The sequence below is a fragment of the Lineus longissimus genome, chromosome 1, assembly GCF_910592395.1.
Source record: "Lineus longissimus chromosome 1, tnLinLong1.2, whole genome shotgun sequence".
Classification (NCBI taxonomy): domain Eukaryota; kingdom Metazoa; phylum Nemertea; class Pilidiophora; order Heteronemertea; family Lineidae; genus Lineus; species Lineus longissimus.
Genome location: NC_088308.1, coordinates 2,007,238 through 2,031,857, shown reverse-complemented (window position 1 = coordinate 2,031,857; position 24,620 = coordinate 2,007,238). Strand labels below are relative to the sequence as shown.

Sequence of the window (24,620 nt, the reverse complement as noted above, 5' to 3'; positions counted from 1 at the left end):
CTGTTTTCAGACGGAGTAGACTTAACCAGTAATCAAAGTACAACGTTTAAATTGTCAAATGTAATGAACTTCCGACTCGGTTTATCAGAAATTTCTTTGTTGAATATGCTTAGTGACGTCATAATTGAATTTAGGAAGCAAAGTCTGTTTGTCTGGCATCAATTTGGGACATTTGACTTTGACATTTTTAGGTAAATTTGTAAGTAAATATCAAGCTAGTGACTTGGTTGCTGAAAATAAGGGCCCGGTTGTTTAAAAGAAGTAAGCCCTGATTTTGAACAACCGGGTTCTAAGGCTACACCTCAACCGCGATTACCTACGAAAGACGGGCAATTTGAACATGCTGTACGTAAATGGCAAAATACTTCGCCAACTTTAAAGTTTGTTGTTGAGGTAAATATTGACATGTAGTTTGTATTTTTCTTAGTTTTGACACGAGTAAGCCTTTCATTAAACAATGAAAGATAAATAGAGACTTTCAGTGTGTGTTTCATTCGATAACCAGACCAGGTAAGACATTCTGCCAATTATCTTAGCATGCCTCGTTGTGCGTCAGTGTAAATTTTATAGTTGTGGGTGTTTGATGTTTGCCAGAGGATTGTAAAACTAATTGTTCCCAAGACTTGTATTAGTCACTAACAGTAATTGAAACAGTCATGACCTCCTGGCCGCCTCATACGAACAGACATAGAAGACAATGTCACAACCATCTTTAACGTTTTAAATACGGGTGACGGATTTCATAAAAGACACTCTCTGGCACGATCTCACTCATGCTCTATTCCGAATGGCAATGTCACAACTATTCAAATCTAGATAGTTGTCACAACCGTCTTCATCTATGTCACAACAACCTATTTCGAGTGAAGATTGAAGACCATTTAAGGAGAGGCAGCGCCCTGAGTGTGGTCTGACCATGGAAGGGCGCTTTATAAATGTATCATTATATTATCAGTGGTTGGTTTTTGCTGAACAAACAAGAAGAAATGAAAATAATGACCTCTGGATTGCAACCTTGAACGTCGCGGAGACCCCTGACCGGGTGTGCAAAATCAGCACTTGTCGTCGTTCCGGGATCTCCCGCTTTTGTCCAGGAGCTGAGGGTAGAGGGTTGTTTTCGTGAGAGACCCGAAAAGGCTGTTTGGCTTATCAAAGTAGAGTAAATTTGTATTCGGATGTTAAAATTTCGCGACAATCGGACCGGGAGAACTGGACGACTCTCTGGTAATTTAGTACATTTAATTTTCGTTTAATCCTGATATGAAGGTTGGATTGGCATTTTATCAAATGACTATAAACGATCTCTCGTATTTCCAGACCATAAAAATCGCCCAGTAATGTAAACCCATGCCTTACATTTTGAGACTATACCCTGAAGATATCATTTAGCTTATGTCTCACCGCTGAAAGCCTGGCGAACATAACCGGACAATATTTTAAATGAACACAATAAAGTTTGTCATGTTTTGAGAATAAACTGTCATCCTATTTCTTGTAAACACTTAAGACTATCAATACATTGGTTTTGTTGGCCCGTTGGCGATATTTCGTTTTCCATCTTGTTTGTTTACACTCAAAACCCATCAAAACATATAATTGTGTGCAATAATCGATTTGAGTGATATCCGTTTTAGCATCGTTAATTATAAATCTCTCCACTTTCACTACAAACATTCTGAAGAAAATACTTGTGTTCGATTCATAGAACAACGTTATTGGACAAAATTCAATCGGACAAACGATGAAGATCATGTTTCAAACGCTTCTATAAAATGAGGACATATTTCTGAATTTTTCAGCTCATTGAGTTATGACGGGACACTTTCGGCGTGCAGCATGGTTGTGATGGTTGTGACAAACGACAGGTGGTGTCAGCACATATCCTGCTGTCTATTTTGGCCATGATCGTAATCTGTAAGGTGTAAATATGAAATATACCCTACGCTCAGCAAGAATCTGGCATTTTTGCAATAAAGTTCTAGAAATAATCACGCATCAATAGTGTGCGTGCAGCATAATGGTCTGCTGCCGTCTCATCCACACACACCAGACATGGATGAAAACCAATTATTAACGGTACATTCTCCAGCTACAACGACATTGAATTAGTAGATTTATAACTGTCACTTTTTATCCATCTGAGGTTTGATGGGTGTTTGGAAAATATTGATTATTATTCGAATTTGAAAAATACTGAAGACTTATTGCAACATTCCATATTTAGTGTGTCTGCACTGTGACCATTTCCAATCCAGGTTTGAGAACAGACGCGATCTTTCAGGTAGCCATGGTGTCACCAATCTTCATTACATTTCAATAACTGTGGACTGGCTCTCTACTATAAGATTTTCAATGGAATAATCCGTACGTTGAGGAGAGTGTTTTTTTTTCTAGCTACCATGCAGGTTGGTTGATGGGTGAAATGATGATTGATAATTATTCTGTCTGATTGCTATTTACCGGGTACACTCTGCTCCTGGCATTCATCTCGATATCTGTATTGGATATCTGTCTCGGTCTGCGCCAGAGAATAAAATATCAGTCAATGCAGAAGTCTGAATTGTCCCTCATGTCGGACATGGAATGTCATGGGTGCCCGGAGTAACAGAACAACAGATTCTATTAGAGTAGCAGCTTTTAAACTCTGAGGTAATTGGCGACCATGGTCTCTATAGAACCATCAGAATCCGTAGCAGAATCCGTCAAAATAGGCCCGGACTCTTTTGTCAGGGGAACATTTTCGACAGCTACAGCGGTTGTTAAAAACATGTTTTGAAAACATTCATTGTACATTTCTATTAACGACAGGATGTGGAAGCGCTGGGCACCTGTGGAGGAGCGTCCGAATTGTGATCGGAGGGTCGTGGGTTCGAAGCAGCCTAAAATCGAGGCAGACTTTGATTTTAGGGGACTGTCATTGCTGTCACATGGCTTCAGATACAGCTTCAACACGTGACATCATCAGTTGAGCAGGAAACTGCGGTCTCCTATTCATGGGGCACTGGAGGTTGGAACAACAAATCAAGTTTTGATATACTGTATGTGCGGTTGTGACATTGTCGTTCAGCAAGGAGAGTCCAGCCCTATATATCGCAGGCATGCAAGGTCCGAAACGACAAAGTCACAAGACGCAAGGCGGGTTGAGGACATTACAGGCGACCAAAGAAGTTTTGCGTCAAGTCAAGGATAGAGCTCTGGTCGAATTTATCGTACACTCTGGACGCATGCAGTGGACCGGCCGCGAGCCGGCCTTGTCCTGTCTCCCGGTACAGAAGCTACATTTTACCGTTGTCTTTATAACGGTCACTTGTGCAGCATGGAATAATTTTGTCATAACATTTGTGTCGGAACATTTAATTGTCTCATTACTATTAAATATGTTGATCCAGTGTTAATGAGATATGTAACACCCTCTGCATAATTCTTGAACAAATATGAGTCCATTATATTTTGAGCAATAGTTTTTCTTGGCTGGGGACGTTAGTAATTATTATATCGATGTAATAATACTGTGACATTCAGTAACGAGTTCACTATTACATTTTACCAAATGAAGCATGAAAATAAGGCTGGCAATTGAGGCAGGCAATAACATAACATCATGAACTTGTCAAGTTCAATTCAGTGGAAATACGTCAACTTGTCCAATACCAGTATTTCGCTGGTGGAATAGCACCGAAACAGCATTGTGCTCATGCAGACCGTCTCCTCTTCGGACATTCAATCTCAAGGACAATCTCATTTCTGACTGTCCTCACTGCTGTATCTTCCGAAAGGCATGTCCTCTTGGGGGACTTTTGACAGTGTCCTCATCAAGACGTCCAGTACTGACCGCTTTGAGAACCGTGCCGTTTCTGATTGTTTTGCTCTGAAAACATATAATCCTCTCAGCACTGACGGTCATTTGTAAAGTCTACTCAAAGGACATTTGTGTGGAAGTTTGAAATGTCCTCGGCAAAACGATTCTACTATGCGCTTTTAAATATTTGAGCTAAGGTGGTCATGGCCTATGGAACCACATGTCATAATCCGCCAGAATAGAAGAGGACCAGACACTTTTTCCTGGGGACATTTTCTACTTCTACACCAGTACAACCAATACAGACTGTCTTGAAGACAATCCAGTTTTTGAGTGTCCCAAACGAAGTCTCCTCTGAAAGGCAATCCCTCTGCGCGGATAGCGTCCAGTACTGGCTGTCTTGAGGACGGTCGCATTTAATATGCTGACTGCCTTCAACAGTTTCCTCTGAACGGTTAATCCTCTCAAGGGAGAGCCACTTTTGACAGACTCGGTCTTTTGTCATGAGGACCAGTCCATTTCTGACTGTCCTCAACACAGAATCTTCCGACAGGCAAGTCTTCTCAAGGGACAGCGACTTTCGGCAGTCTTCCGTCATGAAAACCATCCAATTTCTGACTGTCCTTCCAACACAGACTCTTCCGAAAAGGGACAGCCATTTTAGTCGCCTCTGTCTTGGAACAATCAAAGTTCTGACTGTCCTCAACACAGACTGTTCCGAGTCTTCTCAAGGGACAGCAATTGTTAACAGTCTCCTCTGAGGAAGTCCAGTTTGGTCTTAAAGACAGTCTTATCCTGTCTCCTTGATACGATCTCCCCAAATAAGGCGACTTCATGGAGACATCCGTCTCAAACTGTCCTCACGATTGTCACATCCATGGTGATTGGATCTCTTCTCACAGATTAGAATCCATTTTGGGGGCCTGAAGAGGGGAATTGGGATAATGCGTCCTTAGACCAAGTAATCAATGTTGGGAAAGTCAGTAGTTCATTGTCACAATCGTAACTCTTGCTGTCTGGTCAAAGCACTCAGGATGAGACAAGGAGAGAGATGGCAGTACGGAGGTGCCTTCGACACCCACAGGCAGAAACGCCCCCATCACATAAAGACACAAAGAGAAACTGCGTGACTGCCAGATGCTTTTTTTGGCTGGCCACTGAAGCAGTTTCGAGGCGGGGAGGCCTCATCACCTCGGTCATCTTCGTATTACCACCGAGTTGGCGGCTTACTTTCAAGACAAAGCAAATAAGAAAGTTTTGCTTTTACATATATTTATTGCAAAGGAGGATCAAACATGGTATTGTTGTGTATGGCACAAGGACAAGGAGGGGCCGAGACAGAGGGGAGTGTAGGTGTTGGAAAGACATCACATAACTGAATGCCAATCACATGAACTGAACTTCAGACAAATCAGTGTGGGACACTTGTGAGTGTCTCCCCTCATTACTTGGGAACAGTGAAAGACAGATAGACCCTTTTAATTCAGTGTTTTCCCTATTGAAAAGTCATGGTCTCTCCAGCTGTCTCTGGTATGGAAACACTGACATATGGTGAACAACCACTGATATTACACCGGTGAGAGAAGTCTCAGGAGAGTTGGTTCATTGCTCCAAGCACAGAAAGGAGAGGAGGTGGGATTGTATAGCCATCTTGTAGTGGAATATTGAACTAAACACAATTGCAAAACATGTCAGAATGGTCAAATTAACTTTTCAGATAGGCATCGAGTAAATGAGTTGGAGACAGTAGTTTTTCTTTCAACAGGCAACTCAGTGTGTTTCCAAGGTGTTTAGGAAGCTGGAGTGCAAGAATAAGAGGGAAACCTCCTCAGAGGGTTATTAAGAGGGTTATTAATCTCATGCTTTGTGGGGTACTTTATTACATGTGTCATGGTTATTATGACTGCGTTCTTGACCAACAATCCATTTATCACCGGGAGACCATTGCTCCTTCGAAGGCTGACAAAGCAGGATGCAACATGACTGCCTTTTTAAACCATGAACATAATGACATGTTGTTGAGACCAAGATTCATGCCCAAGTCATGCCCAACAAATTCAGAAAAAGAACAGATGTTTAGGCACAGGATTATTGCTGGCAACAACATCTCATTTTCAGGCAAGAACACGAAAACTTCTTTTTACAGGGTGATTCAAAATAAACAGAATGGTCTTGTTTTGCTGGTCACTACATCAAGGTACAGAAAGAGTGATGAAAATTCCCTGTTGAGGGAATGGTATAATTTAAGCATATACGTAGCATCCGAAGCGCAGTTCATGCATAGCTCATGCGCAGTGCACTCACAAGGCTCAAATTCCCATCTTATCATATATACATCTATGATGTACGCCCGCTCAGTTTTAAAATGACAAGCAAAGCCAGACCACCACACGCTTGTTACACCCTGTATAATGTACAATATACATAGAAGATAGGATACAATGATACATACAACCAGTGCATTAGGAATCATGATTATAAAATATTTGTATAAAACTATGTGTCATGTCTGCTTCGATGACAAAGCCCGCATCACGTTTGTCTTGTTATAATCGTTATCATACATCCCTGTAGCAAAGCTGGTTAGGTAGGTCATGGTTAGTGAGGTCATCAGGTCACACAGGATACAGGACATACTTTACACCTCAAAGATTACACGGCTTGGTTTGTTTATTTACATAAGAAGATTTCGTCATGAAAGAACTGAAAAGCATTTATAATCAGGCTAACTAATAACTGTCCGCACTTCAATTATTTTAGCACATTTGTTTTCACTGATCAAGGGATCACTGGCTTAAGTGAAATTTAGCAGTTCAAATTGCCAGGTAATCTACAACACGCCAATTTCTAGTCAAAGACCAGTGCGAGGACGATAGGGATATCCGACAAGGAAAGAAAAATAACTTGGTTCCTTGCTCCATATATGTACATTTTCAGATTCATTTTGAATCGAATTTGCTTGTTCACGATTTGCCCAGTTGACCAGTCAGGTTGCCCATGACAAACTTCATTTAGATTCACTTTAGCACAAATAAGATCAATTCATGTGGTTTTTTCTGGACAAAGCGAAGAGCTAGAAAGTCCTACTTCAGAAGTTTAAGGGGCATGCTAATGAAATAAAGGGGTAAAATTAGAATCAGATTCAGGAAATCAGCAGTATTCAGAATTCTTTGCATAATCTTAATTATTATTTGATAAACCAACATGAATGGTGATCAGCATTTTAAACATTTCAACATCACCAAATAAAGCAGTTTTTTTCATTACAATCAAAACATACCTTCATTTCAGAACCTACTGTAAATTATTACTTAATCTCTGTGTTGCATAAAGAGAAAAGTTTATTCCAACACCTCAACGAGCGGTGACAGAGGGCAACAGGTGCAGAGAATCACTGATCTCCCAAGGAAGCCACGTTGTGGCCTAACCATCTTTCAGTACTAACGTCAACAGGGTCAACTACTCCAATAATTGTTCTAACAAGTGCCATTATGCACAGTATAACATTATCACAATGATACCAGACCATAACAGATAACAATGTTAACACGCTATTTATATCTTTTAAAAAAATCTTCATGAAAGGTCTTTAAAGGCCCAGTTCCACCACAGTGGCAAGCAGGGGACACAACACAGGTACTGGATTAATCTCTCTCACTGCTGCGGACTCAGCAAATGTACATGACCTGCTCTGAAGCATACAATTGCAACCTTAGGCAAGCTACTTATCAATAATTGTGATCTTAGGCAAGCTATTTATCAACCATATACCAAATTTCACTTCTCAGCAGATAGGAATTTTTTGTCAAAAAATCTGAATCAGCATTACATGATTTCAGCATATCATGTTTAACAAAATCATATTACAAATCTAACCAGGCACTTGTAACCTAGGCAACAACTTCTCTGTTTTATATACACAATTATAATATGAAGGCGAGGCCAAAACTAATACCACAGAAATTCTAAATAAAACCTTTTTGCAATATTAAAACTAAGTATTGTGGCCTGACTGTTGAAACACCCCAAGAAATCATCATTATAAATTTGATGTTTTTTTAATAGACCTGATAGGCTCTCAAAATTTAAAGCTTATTATTACCAAATGAACAAGAAAAACTTATTTTATTTTAACTTGTCAATTACAAGTTGAGGTGGTCAACAGCTAATTACCTTAAAACTAAACAGACCTAGCACATACAGCCAAATGAATTTCTATGACTTAGCTTGAAATTACACAAAATGCTTGTATATTGCATCTGAAGCATCGCTATATACTTTATACACCAACAAAATAATATTTTGATTTTGGTATTAAAATAAATCTCACAGGTACGTGATTAATTAGATAGTTACAAACGTACAGAATAACTCAATTATACTAATTAGTGAAATAAAATAGGCTAAAATCAATTAGAAGGTTTTGAAAGTCTTGGAGTAGAAACAAGATAGGTACATAGTCTACCATTCTGAAAATGGTCACTCAAAACACACTTTGTATACCTAACATGTTCATGCTCCAAGAATAACAATTTTCTTCGTGTGTTCATAAAGTTTTGTACAATAATATCATTCAATATTGCATGATTGTACCATGACCGCAAGCTGGATATAAGGTCAACTCTCATTGGCTGGCCCATGGGAACCATTCGCATTCAAAAGGAGGCAGCAAAACTCACAAAAATGGTAACGTACCAACAATGAAGTAAAATAAACATTGGAATAAAATCTCCAAGTAACAAATTTTCAACCAAACTCAACTCAAGTTATTATTTACCAAATACATGATTAGTACTTGATTGACGGACTTTTAAAAAATCTGTCATGATTGAACCAAAAAAGACCACAAAAATCAAGAATTTTTTATCAATATTATTATGTCATCATTTGCATAGAGCTCGAGTAGAATTACAGCATTACCTCAAAATATTTTACAAAATATCCTTACCCTTACATGTAATACATATAATTACATGATTACAAAACATTGGTTGATTTGAATGTTAATCTAAAAGAACAGTAAATTATCCAGCAATTACAGCCACTGTAAAAATAATAACAACAATAACTAAATTTAGGGTAACTTAGCAACGGTTGCCATGGCAATGACCAATGAGAGATGTCCCCCTCTTACAGCTTGGAGTTGATTGTGCAGCCAATCTGGGTCAGGTGACCTGACACAGTGCAACATTTCTTCAGAGATCGAACCCACAATGTCCACAAAGTCGGAGATTTAACGCCTTGTGGACTGAGAGCAACTTTTTAAGAAATATTCCAAACTACAAAAGCGGCGAAATTTGAATGAAGTGTATCTTCCAATACTGCTCTCAAATCCTCAAAGATTAAATCTTACATTTTGTAACTAAATAAAAGGCTGTTTGGTGCAAGTACAAGTGCCATATCACACAACACAATTATGGTCATGGACGTTATCACAAGTCAACACACACTTTGTGCTACGATGCTAATTACTAATGGCTTCACCAGAGGTACTTTCTCACCGATGTTTACACTTTTCTAAAATGTTATTTACACCAAACAAACTGGCAACATTAACCATTTTGATGCAGAACAAATCTGACATTCAACCATGTTGCCAACTTGTCTTTCTCACATTTGTCATTTGGGCGAAATTTCAATTTCAATTCATAAATTCGTCAAGAATTGAATTTGATAATTTCATTCAGAAAAGAAACTGTTATAAGACATATCAAAAGATGCTGTGAGCAGGAACGTATCATGCCATTGTCAATATTTTATATCCTGCTCAAAAACGTGAGAAGTGACTCGGCATCCGACTATAAATAAACGTGTTCATGCTCATCATATGACCATAAGTCTTTCGAACCCGGTTAAAATGCTAACATCTCAATATTATGCAGAATGTGGCGATCTCTGAAGAAACACTAACAAAAGAACGTGGACCTTAGTTAGCAAATCTATTAATCGAAATTGGATGAAATCACAGGTTGTCAACCGAGATATATCACAGACTTGAAACTACAAACAGGACAACTTGATGAATTGAAAAGATTCTTTGAGAGATTTGACCATTTTTATTGATATATAAACCCAACAGGTGACTTCTCAACTGTGGATTACAATGACAATCAAAAATTATCATATTTTTATGATTAAACTCGGCAAATGATTTACCTTCTAAATCAATAAACAAGACTTCTTCAAATTCAAAAAAAGTGCCACTTCCACCACAGAGCACCAAAAATATACAGATCTTTAAATTTCAGCACAAAATATGCATGTTTTTTTCATAAAAGAACTGACATCTCGCCATCTCAAAGAAGTGCTCCGCATCAATAGTTGTCCCACGACAACATGTACAACCAAAAATATCACAACTGACACAGATTTGTGACCCAAAAGAATGTATCCTTTGCCATCAGTGCATCCACTGAAAGTGCGACGCTCCCAAGAAATTGAGAGAAAAGTGACTTCTGTTCTTCGTCTGTCGTGCATGCTAACCAGCTAGCAATTTTCCAAAAGTAATATCTGAGATGACGTGCATGCTAACCAGCTAGCAATTTTCCAACAGTAATATCTGAGATGACGTGCATGCTAATTATCACCAGCTAGCAATTTTCCAAAGGTAATATCTGAGATGACGTGCATGCTAACCAGCTAGCAATTTTCCAAAAGTAATATCTGTGATGACGTGCATGCTAACCAGCTAGCAATTTTCCAAAAGTAATATCTGAGATGACGTGCATGCTAACCAGCTAGCAATTTTCCAAAGGTAATATCTGAGACTTCTTTTAGCTCTTCTGTAGCAAAAGTGAAATCTTCTGTTTTTTTAAACAAAATGCATTATTGATAGCTAAGGTCCACAATCATAAAATTCCAAGATTTTTGTCGATGATTTACACATGCAATATTCCTCTATCACCATCGGCCACTCTGGCTGATGATGTCATGACGTCGCACCATCAAGGTACTCGGCGCTTTCTCCGCAAAAGGATTGCTCGGAGGTTCTGTGAACGTTGGAATACTCGGGCTTGGACTCGGCGATGGTGGGAATAGCGACTGCTTCTTGCTTAAATCTAAAACAGAGAAGGAATAGTTGAAGTGTTATGAAAAACACAAGTGTTATAGATTACTTCATGTATCCTGTACTGCACTTAAGAATTGCCAAAATCTTACCCAAGAAACTTTAAACCAGTGGAGAGCTTTCTCTCATGCAGCCTAATGGCAGAGTAGAGGAGTTTCATTGTTTCATGCAGCTGTGTTTGGGCACTGTGCAGTGTGAGTGTGCCAGATCTCCAAACATGTTATCATCTCGTGAGCAACTGCAGCATGACTGTTCGAGTACTTTCTATTAAACAATTAAAGCCTATTGAAGTATACATGTATGGTATCCAAAGACAACAAAATGATGTTTTTCACCTTACCAGCGATAGCAAGGAGCATCTTCCGTCTCGCTCCAAACGTTGAAATACCAAGTTCTTTCAAGTCTTGGTCCGTCAATGTCATGAACGTCGCCATGTCAATCTGGAGATAAAAGGAGGACAAGTTGAGAACGAATTCTTCCTTCGACATCCTCTCATGACCAAAACTGAATGTATTCCAGCTCAACAAGAGATTACCAGTACGGCCTTTCTGCACACTTGCAATTATGCTGTGTATTCGGTACAAAACCTTGGTTCGAAGATTCTATCAAAACCATCTCTCACCTCTTGTTGCTGAAACAAGTCAGCATATTTGCCAAGGCCTATTTTACTGAACAAGTCAACCAAATCCTGGTCCTCATTGTTCAAGTTCCATGTGCCGGGGGCATCCATGTGGTTACTCATACTGCCAAGGCGGGATGTGGATTCTGAAAATAAATCACAACATGGATTACTTTTTTCGATCAGAATCAGACTATCATGACGACCATCATTATCCTTGGCTCATGAACTATCAAAGACCATTGACGAAGTTCTCCACTTCAGCTTTTAGTCAACTTGATGGTGAACGTCGGGGAGTTGGGGACCATGCTATGACCATGCAATGGCATTAAAAAATTGGACTTGTTGGTTTTTTGCAGGGAGAAGTAGGCAGAATCCTAGGTGGCCCCGGTGCTTTCTAGACGTTTACCCATTCTATTCCTGGTGTACGGGAAGTCACCGGGTGCAGCCGAAATTGGAACTTCAATATTTGTCCTCATTCTTGAGTCCTTCCAAGGATCACGGTCAATGTCACCATTTACAGGCTGGAATGAAATACAATCGGGGATAAATGGATATGGTTTGAAAGCATAACATGACCTAGTTTCCATATCAGGACTGTACTACGGTATTACCTCAAGATGAGTGGTCAATCTAGGACAACCTGGCACGCTCAACCTGACAACACTAAAGATGTTATTAATACGAGTAAACATATGATGACTGACGAATACTTCGTGCCAAGGAAAGAATATACCCATGTTCATGCAGCCAGTTCAAGGTGTGCATGGTATAAGGTGTGCATAGTAAAAGCCTCTGCTCGAATAAAATGTCTCACCTCTGTTCCTTCGCTGATCACTCCGTTAGGACCAGTCAGGCCATTGAACGCTCTCATATTCGCCTGCTTGCGCCGTTGTTCTCGAATAGCTGATTCTGGCATAGACTTGGAGAAGCCCAAGCCTGACCAGATGTCGGTGGGTATTCGCGACTCGCCATCTGGCTTCTTCTGCATGGCTAAATATGAAAAGATGTAACAACAGAGTTATCTTAGTAGAATACCAAGACAAAATCTCATTGACGGGACAGATTTTCTTCAAAGTTTTGTTTCTCTTATTTGTTATTTTGGGACCCAAGGCCAAGTGGATCTCAGCAATCATGGTTCATACAAAAATTGATTTTACTAAATTCGTGTAGTTTCCCACAAAGAGCTGTGCAGGAAGGAAGTTCTTTACCTTTCGTGGCCAACTTCTTCTTCTGCTCATAATCGAAAGGGAAGGGTGAGTTATTCGTGAAGAGAGTGCCAACATTTGAGGGCCTCTCAGCGCCTGGGGCCTTCCTGTCACAGCTTAGCTGTCCTTTGTCGGAGCCATCCGACTCGACGCTCGACTCTGACAGCTTGTCCATAGTGTTACTGAAAGATAGAAATAAAATATCAGTATTTTGGAGAGAACGTTCTTGGCCATTGTTGGCTTTTAAAAATCGATGGTCTATTATGATAGAGGACTGTTGATCATAGCATCACTTACCTTTCAAGCTGCAATGCCATGAGGTTATCAGCATATTCTGCATACTGGAATGGGGCATTCCTCACGCTGTCTTCAAGAAGGATCGACTGGTTTAAACAGGGGGAGCCAGAGGGCTGGCGTATGCCGCGCAAGTCTTGCCCTGATCCGCTATTGCTGGGGGAGATGACTATGTCCAAGTAACCACCATTTGGAGTTAGTTTCCTTGGGTCGACTGAAAAGTGAAATGTAAAACTAAGATCCTGGAAATATTCGTGGTTATTTTATTACATGGTTTCATAAAACAGCAACTTTGGTGTACATGGACTTTAGATTTTCTATTTTGACAGCCCTGTAACACAATTTTAAGATCCAGCTCGACTTTGAATGAGAACTTTAGCCATATCATCAGGATCTTGATTCTACAGCAAATAGTTTTATGTGATCATTTGGATTGGAAAACCCAGATGACAGATTCCTACCTGGCAAGCCTGGTGGCTGTCTCATACCCGTCAACTCCATCCGGGAGCCACTGTTGTTAGGTGAAGGCCTCTTCTGTATGACCATGTCCTGGTAGCTGCCCTGAGGTGGTCCCTGTAAGCCAGGTGGTGCAGGTAACCCAGGCGGCTGCCTCATGCCCATTAACTCGGCCCTAGACCCACTATTGTTAGGCGATGTCCTCTTCTGTATTATTATATCCTGGAAGCTACCATTGTGAATATGTCTATGTGTATCAACTGAAACAATAACAAAAGATATCAAAGTTTACGAAAAACATTCGCAAAATATAAAGCAAAACATTGAACTTTTATACAACAACTAATATGAGAGGATGAACAATGGATGGTGAAGAACTAAACACTGGCTTACCATTGTTGACTGTCAGGGGTGAGCTAGCTGGGAGAGGCAAGGAGACTTTAGAGCCCACTAGCTCGCTGGGACTCTGACACGGACTCTGAATGGGACTATTTGTACTACTGCTACCATTATTACTGCTAGCACCTGAAAAATACCATAACCAAATTAAGGCATACAGTTTCCTAATCTGGGCTACTTTCAATTGGTTGTCAAAAGGAGCCCCCGTTCCTGGCTGAGAATTTCGACCAATGCCATGTCTTTTTTCAACACACCGAGTAATGGTGTCACGACAGCTTCAAGCCCAGTGCTTCTGGACTACCTGCCTCCGGTACAGCTGGTACCAGCAAGTACCAGGGGGAGATTTTATTACCTAACATTTCATAAGCTTGGTGTTGATGAGACTTAACAAGAACTGAAATGAGTGCAAGCTACCCGTATTGGCCTTGTATTAAGCGGCGAGTAAAAAGAACAGCATACAGAAATCATAGTATGTCATTGTGGACTTACCTTTTTCTGAAGGAGAAGGCACTCGAATTAAAGCACTGTTCTGATTCAAATCCTTGATACCATTGCATTGTGCATAGACGTCATAGGGAGTCTGGACGGTACAAAGAGGGGACTGGGTCACCAGCATGAAAGGGTTGAATAAACCTGAAAACAGAGATCATACTGTATTGCATGGTGCATCAACATCATGAGGAGTCTGGACAGTACCAGGGGAGGAAGGTCTCACCAACACAGAGATTGTACACACCTAAACAAGTCTCGATCATTGGAGAGACAACGTGCAGACGTCGTCATCACCAAACACATGGTTATGGACAGCAAAACAGTTACATCACCTCCTCATAGAAGAAGCAAAAGTAACTTTGAGATTTGAGATTGACAAATATACGCATGATTAATCAGAATTCTTGCAACTCGTTTTGAAATGCTTACCTGGTGAAGGAGATGTGATCCATCTGGGACTCGGAGCCGATGATGTCGGACTCAGTTCCGGACTCTGAGCAGGTGGGTGAGGCGTATTGTGCCCATTCATCAGCAGTAACGTATTGGCGGTGTTCACAGAGAGTAGATTGGGGGCGATCATGCTGAGGTTGCCCATGCCGAGGCCGGGGATCGAGTTGTCGAGTTTGGTAGGTGGTGGCAGAGCGGGGTCACGTTCTAACCCTAACAAGAGGCGGCGAGCCTCATACATGTTCGCCGAGTTCCGTTCAATACTTTTTACAATCACAGACTGGAAGAAAGGAATTTAAACGTAAATGTTATTCAAATACCGGTACATGTAGTCAAAAGAAAATATTGAAATTATTGAAATATTGCCGTATCAGAATACAGCTTTGTACTCACTTTGCTTGGCTGTTTTGGTTTTGGTTTGATGCTTATGAAGACATCGAGCTGCTCCATAAGATGACCAATTCTTTCTGAAAAACAAATCGATTAAAATTTATGATCCCTAGATCACATCAGTGAGAATGACTTAACGGTAATAGTTATATCTCATCATTTGTACCACACACTCAGAATGACATCACAAGTATTTTGGATGTATGATGTATGTGTGATTGGTTAAGGTTAAGGTTTATAGGCTGATAGCAACAATTCTCTCCCGACCTTTAGTAGACCTAGTTGGAGTGAGGCATGCTAGACAAAGAGACCAGCTTGGAGTCCCACGCCAGTTGTGGGGTTTGGAGCAGGGATCGCTTGATTGCTAGTCCAAAGACCCGAGCCACGAGACCATCGGGCTTCTTGTACAATACTTACTCTGATCTACATCCTGATCTTCCTTCATATCGAACATCAAGACTAACGGCAAGCAACCCTGGAACATTAAGGATCAGGGTATGATTGCCGAACATTCATGTTGCCCCCATGTAACATCTTCTTCTACCCAGCAGCCCGTTTGTTGGGGTGTAAAGCTGAGGTAAAGATATGAGGAGGCCTTGTTCTCACAGATGGACTGTTTTCATTGCATACCATTACACTTCCACATGATTCCATATCATAGACCTCAAACTAACCCTAAATTATTAGAAATCAAACTGCATAATTCTTCACAACTGCCAAGGGGTAGAATTCCACTTTAGATTAAAATTTCTAGAGGATCTTTCAACTTACGATGAGTTGCTGTCTTGCGAAAGACACACTTTCAATGCCTCCCGTGATGTAGACCGTCCCCTTCCGTTGTGGCGTGACATTGTTTGGATCAGGGAAATGTATACTAGCACCAGTTCTCTGCATGATCTGTTTCACATGCATGCCACCGCGCCCCATGATGAATAAGTGATGCTGGGGAGCTATCTCCATTGTCATACTAACAGGAAGTGATTGCTGAAAGAAAATTTAATTTATAGTCCATAGTCATATACATGTAGTGTGTATAATTCCTTTCTTTCGTTTTTTAACAATTTCTCTGGGGCGGACAAAAAAATTTGTTCCAGTGAGGGCCTTATGATGCAAACTTGACAACGATGTCACACATGTGTCTTACATCCTCAAGTTGTGAGATATGAGATAATGCCAAATGACCTGGCAACAATAAATAACAAGAACTTTGTGAGTCCTCAAAATGTTTGCCAAGCCTTACCCCTAAATTTCCTGTCAGATGTTCGACTACGAGACCAGTCGCCTCTTTCACAGCTTTAGCGTTACTGACCGTGCCACGCACCAACACCGTCGTGATATACATGCGAGGGCGCTGTTTAAACGTGACGGTCACGTTATGAGTCTGTTGTATTTGTTGGATGTGGGGCGAGGATGTGTCGGGGATTGGCTGGACGATGCCGGTCACTGGCAGTTCAAACATGAAGACTAGAGGTAAGAGCTCCTGGAATAAACAGACAAATATAACTCTAAGATCATTATTCATTGCAGAATTACTTTGCACAAAGTGTTCTAGCATTCCATCTATATGAATTGAGTTAGTATAGATTACATCTTTAATTGATATTTGCTTCGAGGGATCATAGAGAATGGCTCATCTGTTTGTAGTCAGTGGTAGTTGGAGCTACCACACGAATCATCAAGGTGCAGGTATAAGCTTCAAGGATCATGGACACCTCATTCACACAATCTTATTCAAATTCCGGAACCAAAGTTTTCAATACACTACTTCAACATCACAAAAGTTTGTGACTAATACTTACTCTTATCTGAGCTCGGGCACTTTCAGCACCAACAGGTTGCCCTGCTATTGAGACCTGCAAACACAGATGGACAAATTTTAGATTCAGCAATTGGAATGCTTCCCAAATCAGCACTTTTTCAGTATGTCAAGTTGCTACCAGATGGCAGCGCAGTACTCCAGGCCAAGTGCGTGTATCAACTCGATATGTATTTGATTTGACAAAGAGAGGTTGGGGTTTCGCTATGTCGATTGTAAAAAAAGCGGAAAAAAAAATCAAAAAACAAAAAAACAAAGTATTTGAATTCGCTTGACTACTGGTACTGCATCTATGAACTAGACAGCAGAAGCTATCAAGATTTTCAAGACATGAAACTTTAGCCAAGATTTCAGTTGTAAGTAAGTTTATCCATGCAAACATTTTGAATTCCCATTGGATTTACCAAAACTGTTGACACTGTCATAAGCAGCAACTCAAGCATTTAACACTAACAAAACATATATTTTTGATGTGCTTGAGGCATAGAAATCTAGCCTTAGCAAGTGAATCAGAGCAAAACTCGCCAAATAATGACAAACCCAATGACACATATACAATGTAATAAGGTTTTATTCCACAAGTATATAATCTACTCAGCTGGTTTTCTGTCCCACGTAGTTTCATTATACATGAATACACTGAACAACTTTGTGATCTATGATTGAAGAGGGTCAATACCAATTTGATGTAAACAAATCCATTGCATGTCTTCAAATTCATAGTACATGTAATATTGTAAATGGAGATGAGTGTGATTGTGGTTGAACAAAGCTCATAATCAGTTGGTCATGTGTTCAACCCAAAGAATGATCACTGCTGTTTCATCTTAAGTGTTCATGAGTGAAGTACAATGTACTTCCTCCAACACATTGGTTTGTCCTCCAGGTCACTTTCTTTCTAACTGAAACCTACACCAGAGACCTCATCCAAATGGGACATATCAAGTATGGAGTCCAGATGGTGGAAAACTCCTTGGAGTATGATTTCCCAGGCAGAGGCAAACGTAGAGGAAGAAACTATAATGATATTTTTGCTTATACCCAAGATCATGCCGTACCAGATGACAAGTTCTCTCTATTCGATGTTAGGGTCACATACAGAAAGTAACACGGGAGGTTCCCTGATTATTGTTGCCAATTGAATTTCACAGAAAAAAGCAACATAACAATTTCGCATGATATACTCAACAGAAAACCCCAATTGATTTGAAAGCAGCATGTTACGTGCATAGACTTCCATGAGTAGAGTAATTGTCCCCCACCTACAAGACCTGATTAGAATGGGCTGGTGCTAATTCACCACTGTCATGGCCCAAATATGTTCTAAAGAGGCTTACAGAGAATCCTCAGGAGGTTAAACTAATGCACATCTTCTGAATACTTAAACCACTCCAATGCTTTTTTCACGTCTCCGAGCTCTTGGCGAAAATACAAGATCGCTTAGGCCTACACATAACCACACTGATGGTAGGTGACAAAGGCAGGATGCCAATTGTTCAACGAAGACAAAATGTATGACGCTGTCAGAATTTCAAAATCAATCCAGTATTTTGAAGACTGCCACTCAATGATGCACACATGATGGAACCAACTGAATCACTTAGTGAATGTTATATGACAAAATTCCCATCACAGTATCTACCAAGGTCCAACATAGTCATAGAATCTATGATGCCCATCTATGATACCAAGAATCTAGACTATGATGCCCAGAATCTACGATGCCCATCACATAATCTATGATCGAGATCCACACCGATGTGAAAATCAGCATAGATTCTTCCCTGGACCATCATAGATTCCATGAGAGAAATGTTCCCGGTGTTCAGGGAGAGAGATCCTTGACGTCCTACCTGATTACTTTTTTCCGCTTGATTGTTCCGGTTTGAGTCGGGGAAGTGAATATGACAGCCGGTATCTTGCATGACTTTCTTGATGTTGTTGCCGCCCTTTCCTATCACATGGGAATGTTCTGTATGGGACACATCCATCTTTAACGTCACTCGATTGCTCTGAAAAGATAAGACAATGCACCGTTTTTAACTCTTTCAGTGCCAAGGACGTACATGTACGTCCTAAATATTAAGGTATTTTAGTTCCTCCAGACGACACCAGATGTCCCCAGCTACTCAAATGTGGTTCATATGGTTTCTCTGGCCTGGGGCGTCCAAATTGAATAATTTTTTCGACTGAGAGGGTAGGGTGGGGTTTGCCACCCCTCATTTTAGGTGAAAAATGGTGAAAATCGGCCAAAAATACCACTCCCTCAAAAAAATTTAGAACATAATCCTAGTATGCCCCTACTTATTACTGCTGTTTTATTGAAACAGGAGGTAAAGACAAAGGTTTTGAAGAATTTTGATGAGTGTATCTCAATTATTTTTGTGAGATTTTGGGTAGTGACAATGCCGAAAAATGCCCAAATCCTGGGCACTGAAAGAGTTAAAAGAATCTCAACCCTTTCGTTATCATGTCTCCTCCACTGACTGAGGAGCTTCGGATCTTTGGTGACACGAAGGACTGATTACCCAAGGGACAATGAGGCTAGAACACAGTGATGAAGATAGTGATGACATTACCTTGCGTATCCTCGAGAGGAACCTCATGGCGTTCATGAACAGCTTATCCAAGTCCAGAGAAATCAAACCACATGAAAATCAAAATCCAGAGAAATCGACCACAAGGAGAACCAAGACTGAATGCGAGAGGGGATACTGTGAAAGAGTGTAGTGCTCAAGCAGTTCACCAGTTGCAGATTGATTCAATGAAGACACTAATTAGAAAAGAATTGACATCCGCTGCAGCCTGGCAACCACTGAGCTTCAGATCAGAAAGTTTTTTGCAGAGCTTTGAACAGGCAGGTAAGAATTAGAGTGAGGTCCACGCAACCCTAAAACCAGGTGAAGTTGGCTCTCATCCTATTCTAAAAGAATTCGAATGAATGCAAGATCATTGACTTTTTTACTCAAGTATCAGTTCTATATTATAGTCAATGCTGAAATAAATGGACATCATTCCATATCACAGTATTGTCTGAAAACACACAGGCACCAATACTGAGCAATCATTGGCTGATCAGGTTGGTTAAGACTATAATATCACAGCAGGGGAACTCTAAAGAGTAAAACAAATAACATTGTTTGAATAATATCATTACTCTTAACCAGTTAGCAATGTTTTCACTCCCACATACAGAGCACCAGTAACCACTTTGAGGACAACCTCTCTAATACGATCTCTCTCAACGAGAAGTTGTACCAAAAGAGGTTGCAAATATTTGGACAAGGCTCAAGTACATGTAGCCTAAGTTCAGAAACTTTCTCTTCATATATTTGGGAGTTTGTGTGTGTTGATTAGAAACCAGATATGGCACAATAATTACTGATCTAATGGCTGTACCATTGGAAAAATCTATCTGTCAGCAGAAATTTAGAGAGGAATCTGAAAACTTCATCTGGGACCACAGAAAAGGGGTTTACAGCATTGGTTTGGTTGTCGTCCACCTGAGTAAGGTCAACTTGTAGTTGTAACTGAAGAACTGCATGCATGGTCAACACAACTGAAGTGTTCATTTTCAAGTCTTGGTTGTTCATCAAACATGAGGTCATCACTCCTGCTGAGGCCAAGATAAACACCTATTGTCATGAAAGGGCAGGTCCGGTCATTTGATACCATGGCAGTGGATTCTCCTGCGGGGTCGGCCACTCCTTTAGTTTGCTGAGATTTGGCACTACCCAGCACCGCAGACCTGGTTGACACCGATGTTCAGGAGCCAACATGGATAGCATTGAAGGGGACTGTCACAGTTAAGTGCCTTGCCCCAAGTCGCAACCAACGTGTTGTGATGGTTGTGACAGCAAACAAAGGCAACCGAAAAGTAATTTGTGGAGTACACCCAGATACAGAACATCTTCACGTCAGCAGCTTTACTCAAGTTGCCAAGCAATTGTGAGATATGTGATCCTACACAAAGTTACACGGCAGCCTTATTTGAACCATGAATTCTTCAACCACAATCAGCAATGCCATTCTAAAGAAAAAGTGTCTCACACTGGTTTTCGAACAAAAACTAAACGAATTCCCCCTCAGAAGTTAGATCACATGGTGTCACAGCCACTTTTTCCAAGCTTGTTAGTCAATTCAACAAACTTCTCTTTGAATTGAACTTGTTCTGTAGGTCTTTAAATCATTATTTTCAAGATTTCAAAGCGATTGTTGCAACTCAACACTAGGTATCTAATCGGGCAAATTAGACAGTGATGTAACACTATAGCTGTCTGGTGGTTTCTTTCGTTTGTTGGCGGCCACAAGAGCATTTTAGTAAAGATTGCACCAACGTCCGATGTAATTGAGCCGGTGGCTCAAACGTCCACACTGAATTTTCCCCTAGATAAATCCCACTAGAAAGTGGCATCAAATAGAACCCCAATGTGCCACAAGGCATCAAGAACAAAAGCATCTGATACGCTATATTCATAACATACGGAGATGAATAACATTTGGAGAGGATATTGAACTTCTCTTTTTGCAAATCATGAAATTCTTATGAGGTTAAACCAAAGACAAGCAAGTAACACCACTGGAAGTAAACACAATGTTTATGTACTCACTATAAGACATGACTACTGATCTGAAACTGAATGATAGTGGTCATTCAGGTCAATGTTTGGGTTGAAAGACAAGCTAGAATATAATATTCGGAGGTGCCAGACCAAGACATCGGAGGAATCCCATAAGGACTCCCACTTTCTTACTCATTAGGTCTTTAATCTGAAGTATGCCCAAGGAGTTGGGGCTTGCTTATCAGGGTTCAGTGAAGATGATACTAATTAAAGAAGAACTTAAATAACTTGAACACAAATGCCATTTTAGTTTGTATAACTCAAGGGTATGCTAGCACAGCAATATTCAGCAATATACCACTTGAAGAGGACTAAAAGTGCTCCATTTTCGAGACGAAGATTAGACATTTCTCAATAGAGCACCCCCCAATCTCATTTTGGACTTTTTCTCACACAAAATTTGTTTGTCCCAAATCTCTAAGGAACAGCATAATTTACAATACGCTCACAGTTGTACTGTCAAATGTCAATGAATCATATTTCACTCATTCATTGAACTGGCATTTGATACAATATGTCCGGCCCACTCAAAATCCTTTCCCAGAGTTAAAAAAATAATGATTGATATCAAACAGCGAGATTATTCAACAGAACAGAGAAGTCAATAGCATAAACATGAATGTATGGTAGCCATTTTAGGCAAGAAGTACATGTAAGATCACACATGCCCTTAAAAAAACCAAATCATCATTTGAACATAGCATGAAGGCAAAAGCATTATAAGGCTGAACTTTTAATTCTTGAGTAATTTTAAACACATTATCCTCTTTGCTGGTAAAGAGACAAAAGGCAAAGGACCTAACAACAGGATATGCTATTCGACATTTCCTGGAACTAACACACTGAAAACTCCACAAAACCACAATTTTGTTTTTCTACCAATTTCCGTTTTGTTTCACAAATCAAATTCCTTCTACAAATAGCCTGAGATGGTTTAAAACATCACTGCACATTTTGTAAGCGTGGGGCCATCGAAATAAAAATATTATTCAATAAAGTCAGAGAAAGTCGGATTTATGGCATGTTCTATTAGCTGAGCAAATTAAATGGACCTGCTGCCCAAAACATACAGGATAAATACTGATCAGAAGGTATTTAAAACGTAAATACTCATAATTTGGTACACGTTTTTTAAGAAAATATTAACAGGATTTTAATATTGAAGAAGCAGAAAAATGGCCGAACACCAACCTTAGAATAACAAATTTAAAGGACTGTATTTCACCTAACTGACCACAACAAGTTGCGAATTTGAAAATCCAAAAGGGTGAGGGGTAAAGTAAGTCTTGAAAGCATATCTCTGAAAATCTGATCATTCAATTAGATTTTCCCAATGTTTACAAATTTCATACCCAAGTAGTGCTGTCAGAAACAACTAACAGCAATATTTATCCAGAAGTCCAAACTTCTCACAATGACAACATCATCTCAGATGCGTCCTGGATGTTACATTTTGAAAGTATGAACCTGACTTCAGAAAATGATACTGTTTGATAAACCCTCTGCATGTCCACTTATTATTTTAAAAGCATCATCACTGGGCTCAATGTCCACCCAGGGAGATAGATCCTGTCTCTTTGAGTACAATACTGAGAATGTACTCAAATAAACAGACAATTCAATGTGGAAATGTGGAAAAAAAGTCTTGCTTTGGATCATGTTGCAATGATTTAAGTTCCACCCACATAGAGAATTTTCTTGGTAATATCAGCAGTTTTATTGTTGGTACCATAGTGCACTGGTCAGAAAAGTACTTTTAAATTGTTCCATTTCCCGTTTTGCTGGCCTACTACATGTTCTACAGTGTACTGCTCAGAAATAACATCCATGTGGTTGTGCACAGCTTTTTTTCTGAAAGTACATTACAGACTGTCAACATTCTACACATGACTAAAGTTTTCTTTGTCCTTGGAGAGATCTACCCAAGGAGCTTCATCTGACTTAGTCAAAGTCGATGATGTCACGTGCCAGGGAAAGTTACCACTCTACAAAAAACCTGCGTGTCAGAACAAAACTGCTCTCTATGAAAACCTCCAGTACTGTTCAGAAGCAACTTTCCTACCATATCAGCGTACACCACACTCTAGAACACATCTGAAGCAGTAGCAGTAGCACCCGTCCTGGTTTCAAATTCTGTGATATCTGTTTGAATGTAGAATGTTGTGTCATACGTCACAAGCAATGTTACTTTTAGACAGAACTGTACATTCTCTATATCACTTACTTTTGTGTCTAAGACTTCCATGATGCGATCCTTTGCATTTGCCACGGCTGCCGGCGTCCCAGCTATTTTGATATGTGGATCTGCAAGATAAGAGGATAAAGCGTTAAAGTAGACCTAATGGACTCTCCATAACCATCTGACCTGGGGGTACACGTGTACACAGTTCATGGTCAATATCGCAAGCTGTAAAAAGAAATACAAGCTGCTGTTTTCATCAAAGACATGCAGCTAGGACGGACACTACACTATGGTATAGACTCACCTGGTGGTAAAAACAATCTCGATCAGAATCAACTGGTAGATACTTTCAGGACAAAACTCAGCAGATCACATTGATGAGGCAGCTTTTTTCTAAGAGCCTTGTCAATGATCTTGAGTGCAATGACAAATAACAACCTAATTACCAAGTTACAAACTGAGAGACGGAAGATGTACTTCAGTGACATCAGAAGAGGAATCTTAGGCTATTATGATAGCTGTGTGATACCTTTCTGATTGCGACCAGAAAATTATGAAAATATCTATCTAAAGTTTGCTATATCAGCCTGACTGAGTATTAAACCACATGGTCTGGATATTTGACTTCTAAGGAAATCCTAGATTAACTAAGTAAAACAACTTCAAACAAGACACTGCCAAAATGGACTTCAAATATTGAAGAACACGACAAGCCCTCAAAAGCAAACTAAACCTTGAATGAAAAGTGACTTAGGACTAGAAAACAAACCTTAAAATTTCTAAGTAAAACACATTTGTGGACTTTCATTTTTAAGAGAAGCCAGTTTTCC

The 24,620-nt window shown here is 40.0% G+C and overlaps 1 protein-coding gene across 3 annotated transcripts in view; it reads right to left on the bottom strand.

Annotated features, from left to right (window-relative positions):
- Positions 1-5,061: 5,061 nt before the first annotated feature.
- LOC135484360 (protein bicaudal C homolog 1-like) overlaps positions 5,062-24,620 on the bottom strand; it is a 43,359-nt gene continuing 23,800 nt past the window's right edge. For all 3 annotated transcript variants that reach the window (XM_064765741.1, XM_064765750.1, XM_064765759.1), the window contains 18 exons: positions 23,833-23,912; positions 18,840-18,998; positions 16,970-17,023; positions 16,411-16,650; positions 15,942-16,154; positions 15,588-15,645; positions 15,174-15,247; positions 14,763-15,060; positions 14,331-14,474; positions 13,836-13,967; positions 13,448-13,702; positions 12,990-13,200; positions 12,696-12,874; positions 12,302-12,477; positions 11,894-12,008; positions 11,488-11,630; positions 11,206-11,305; positions 5,062-10,857 (listed from right to left, as the gene is read on the bottom strand). In XM_064765741.1, the coding sequence (XP_064621811.1) occupies positions 10,700-10,857; positions 11,206-11,305; positions 11,488-11,630; positions 11,894-12,008; positions 12,302-12,477; positions 12,696-12,874; positions 12,990-13,200; positions 13,448-13,702; positions 13,836-13,967; positions 14,331-14,474; positions 14,763-15,060; positions 15,174-15,247; positions 15,588-15,645; positions 15,942-16,154; positions 16,411-16,650; positions 16,970-17,023; positions 18,840-18,998; positions 23,833-23,912 (2,789 nt within the window). In that variant the 3' untranslated portion in view covers positions 5,062-10,699. The remainder of the gene's footprint in view (positions 10,858-11,205; positions 11,306-11,487; positions 11,631-11,893; positions 12,009-12,301; positions 12,478-12,695; positions 12,875-12,989; positions 13,201-13,447; positions 13,703-13,835; positions 13,968-14,330; positions 14,475-14,762; positions 15,061-15,173; positions 15,248-15,587; positions 15,646-15,941; positions 16,155-16,410; positions 16,651-16,969; positions 17,024-18,839; positions 18,999-23,832; positions 23,913-24,620) is intronic.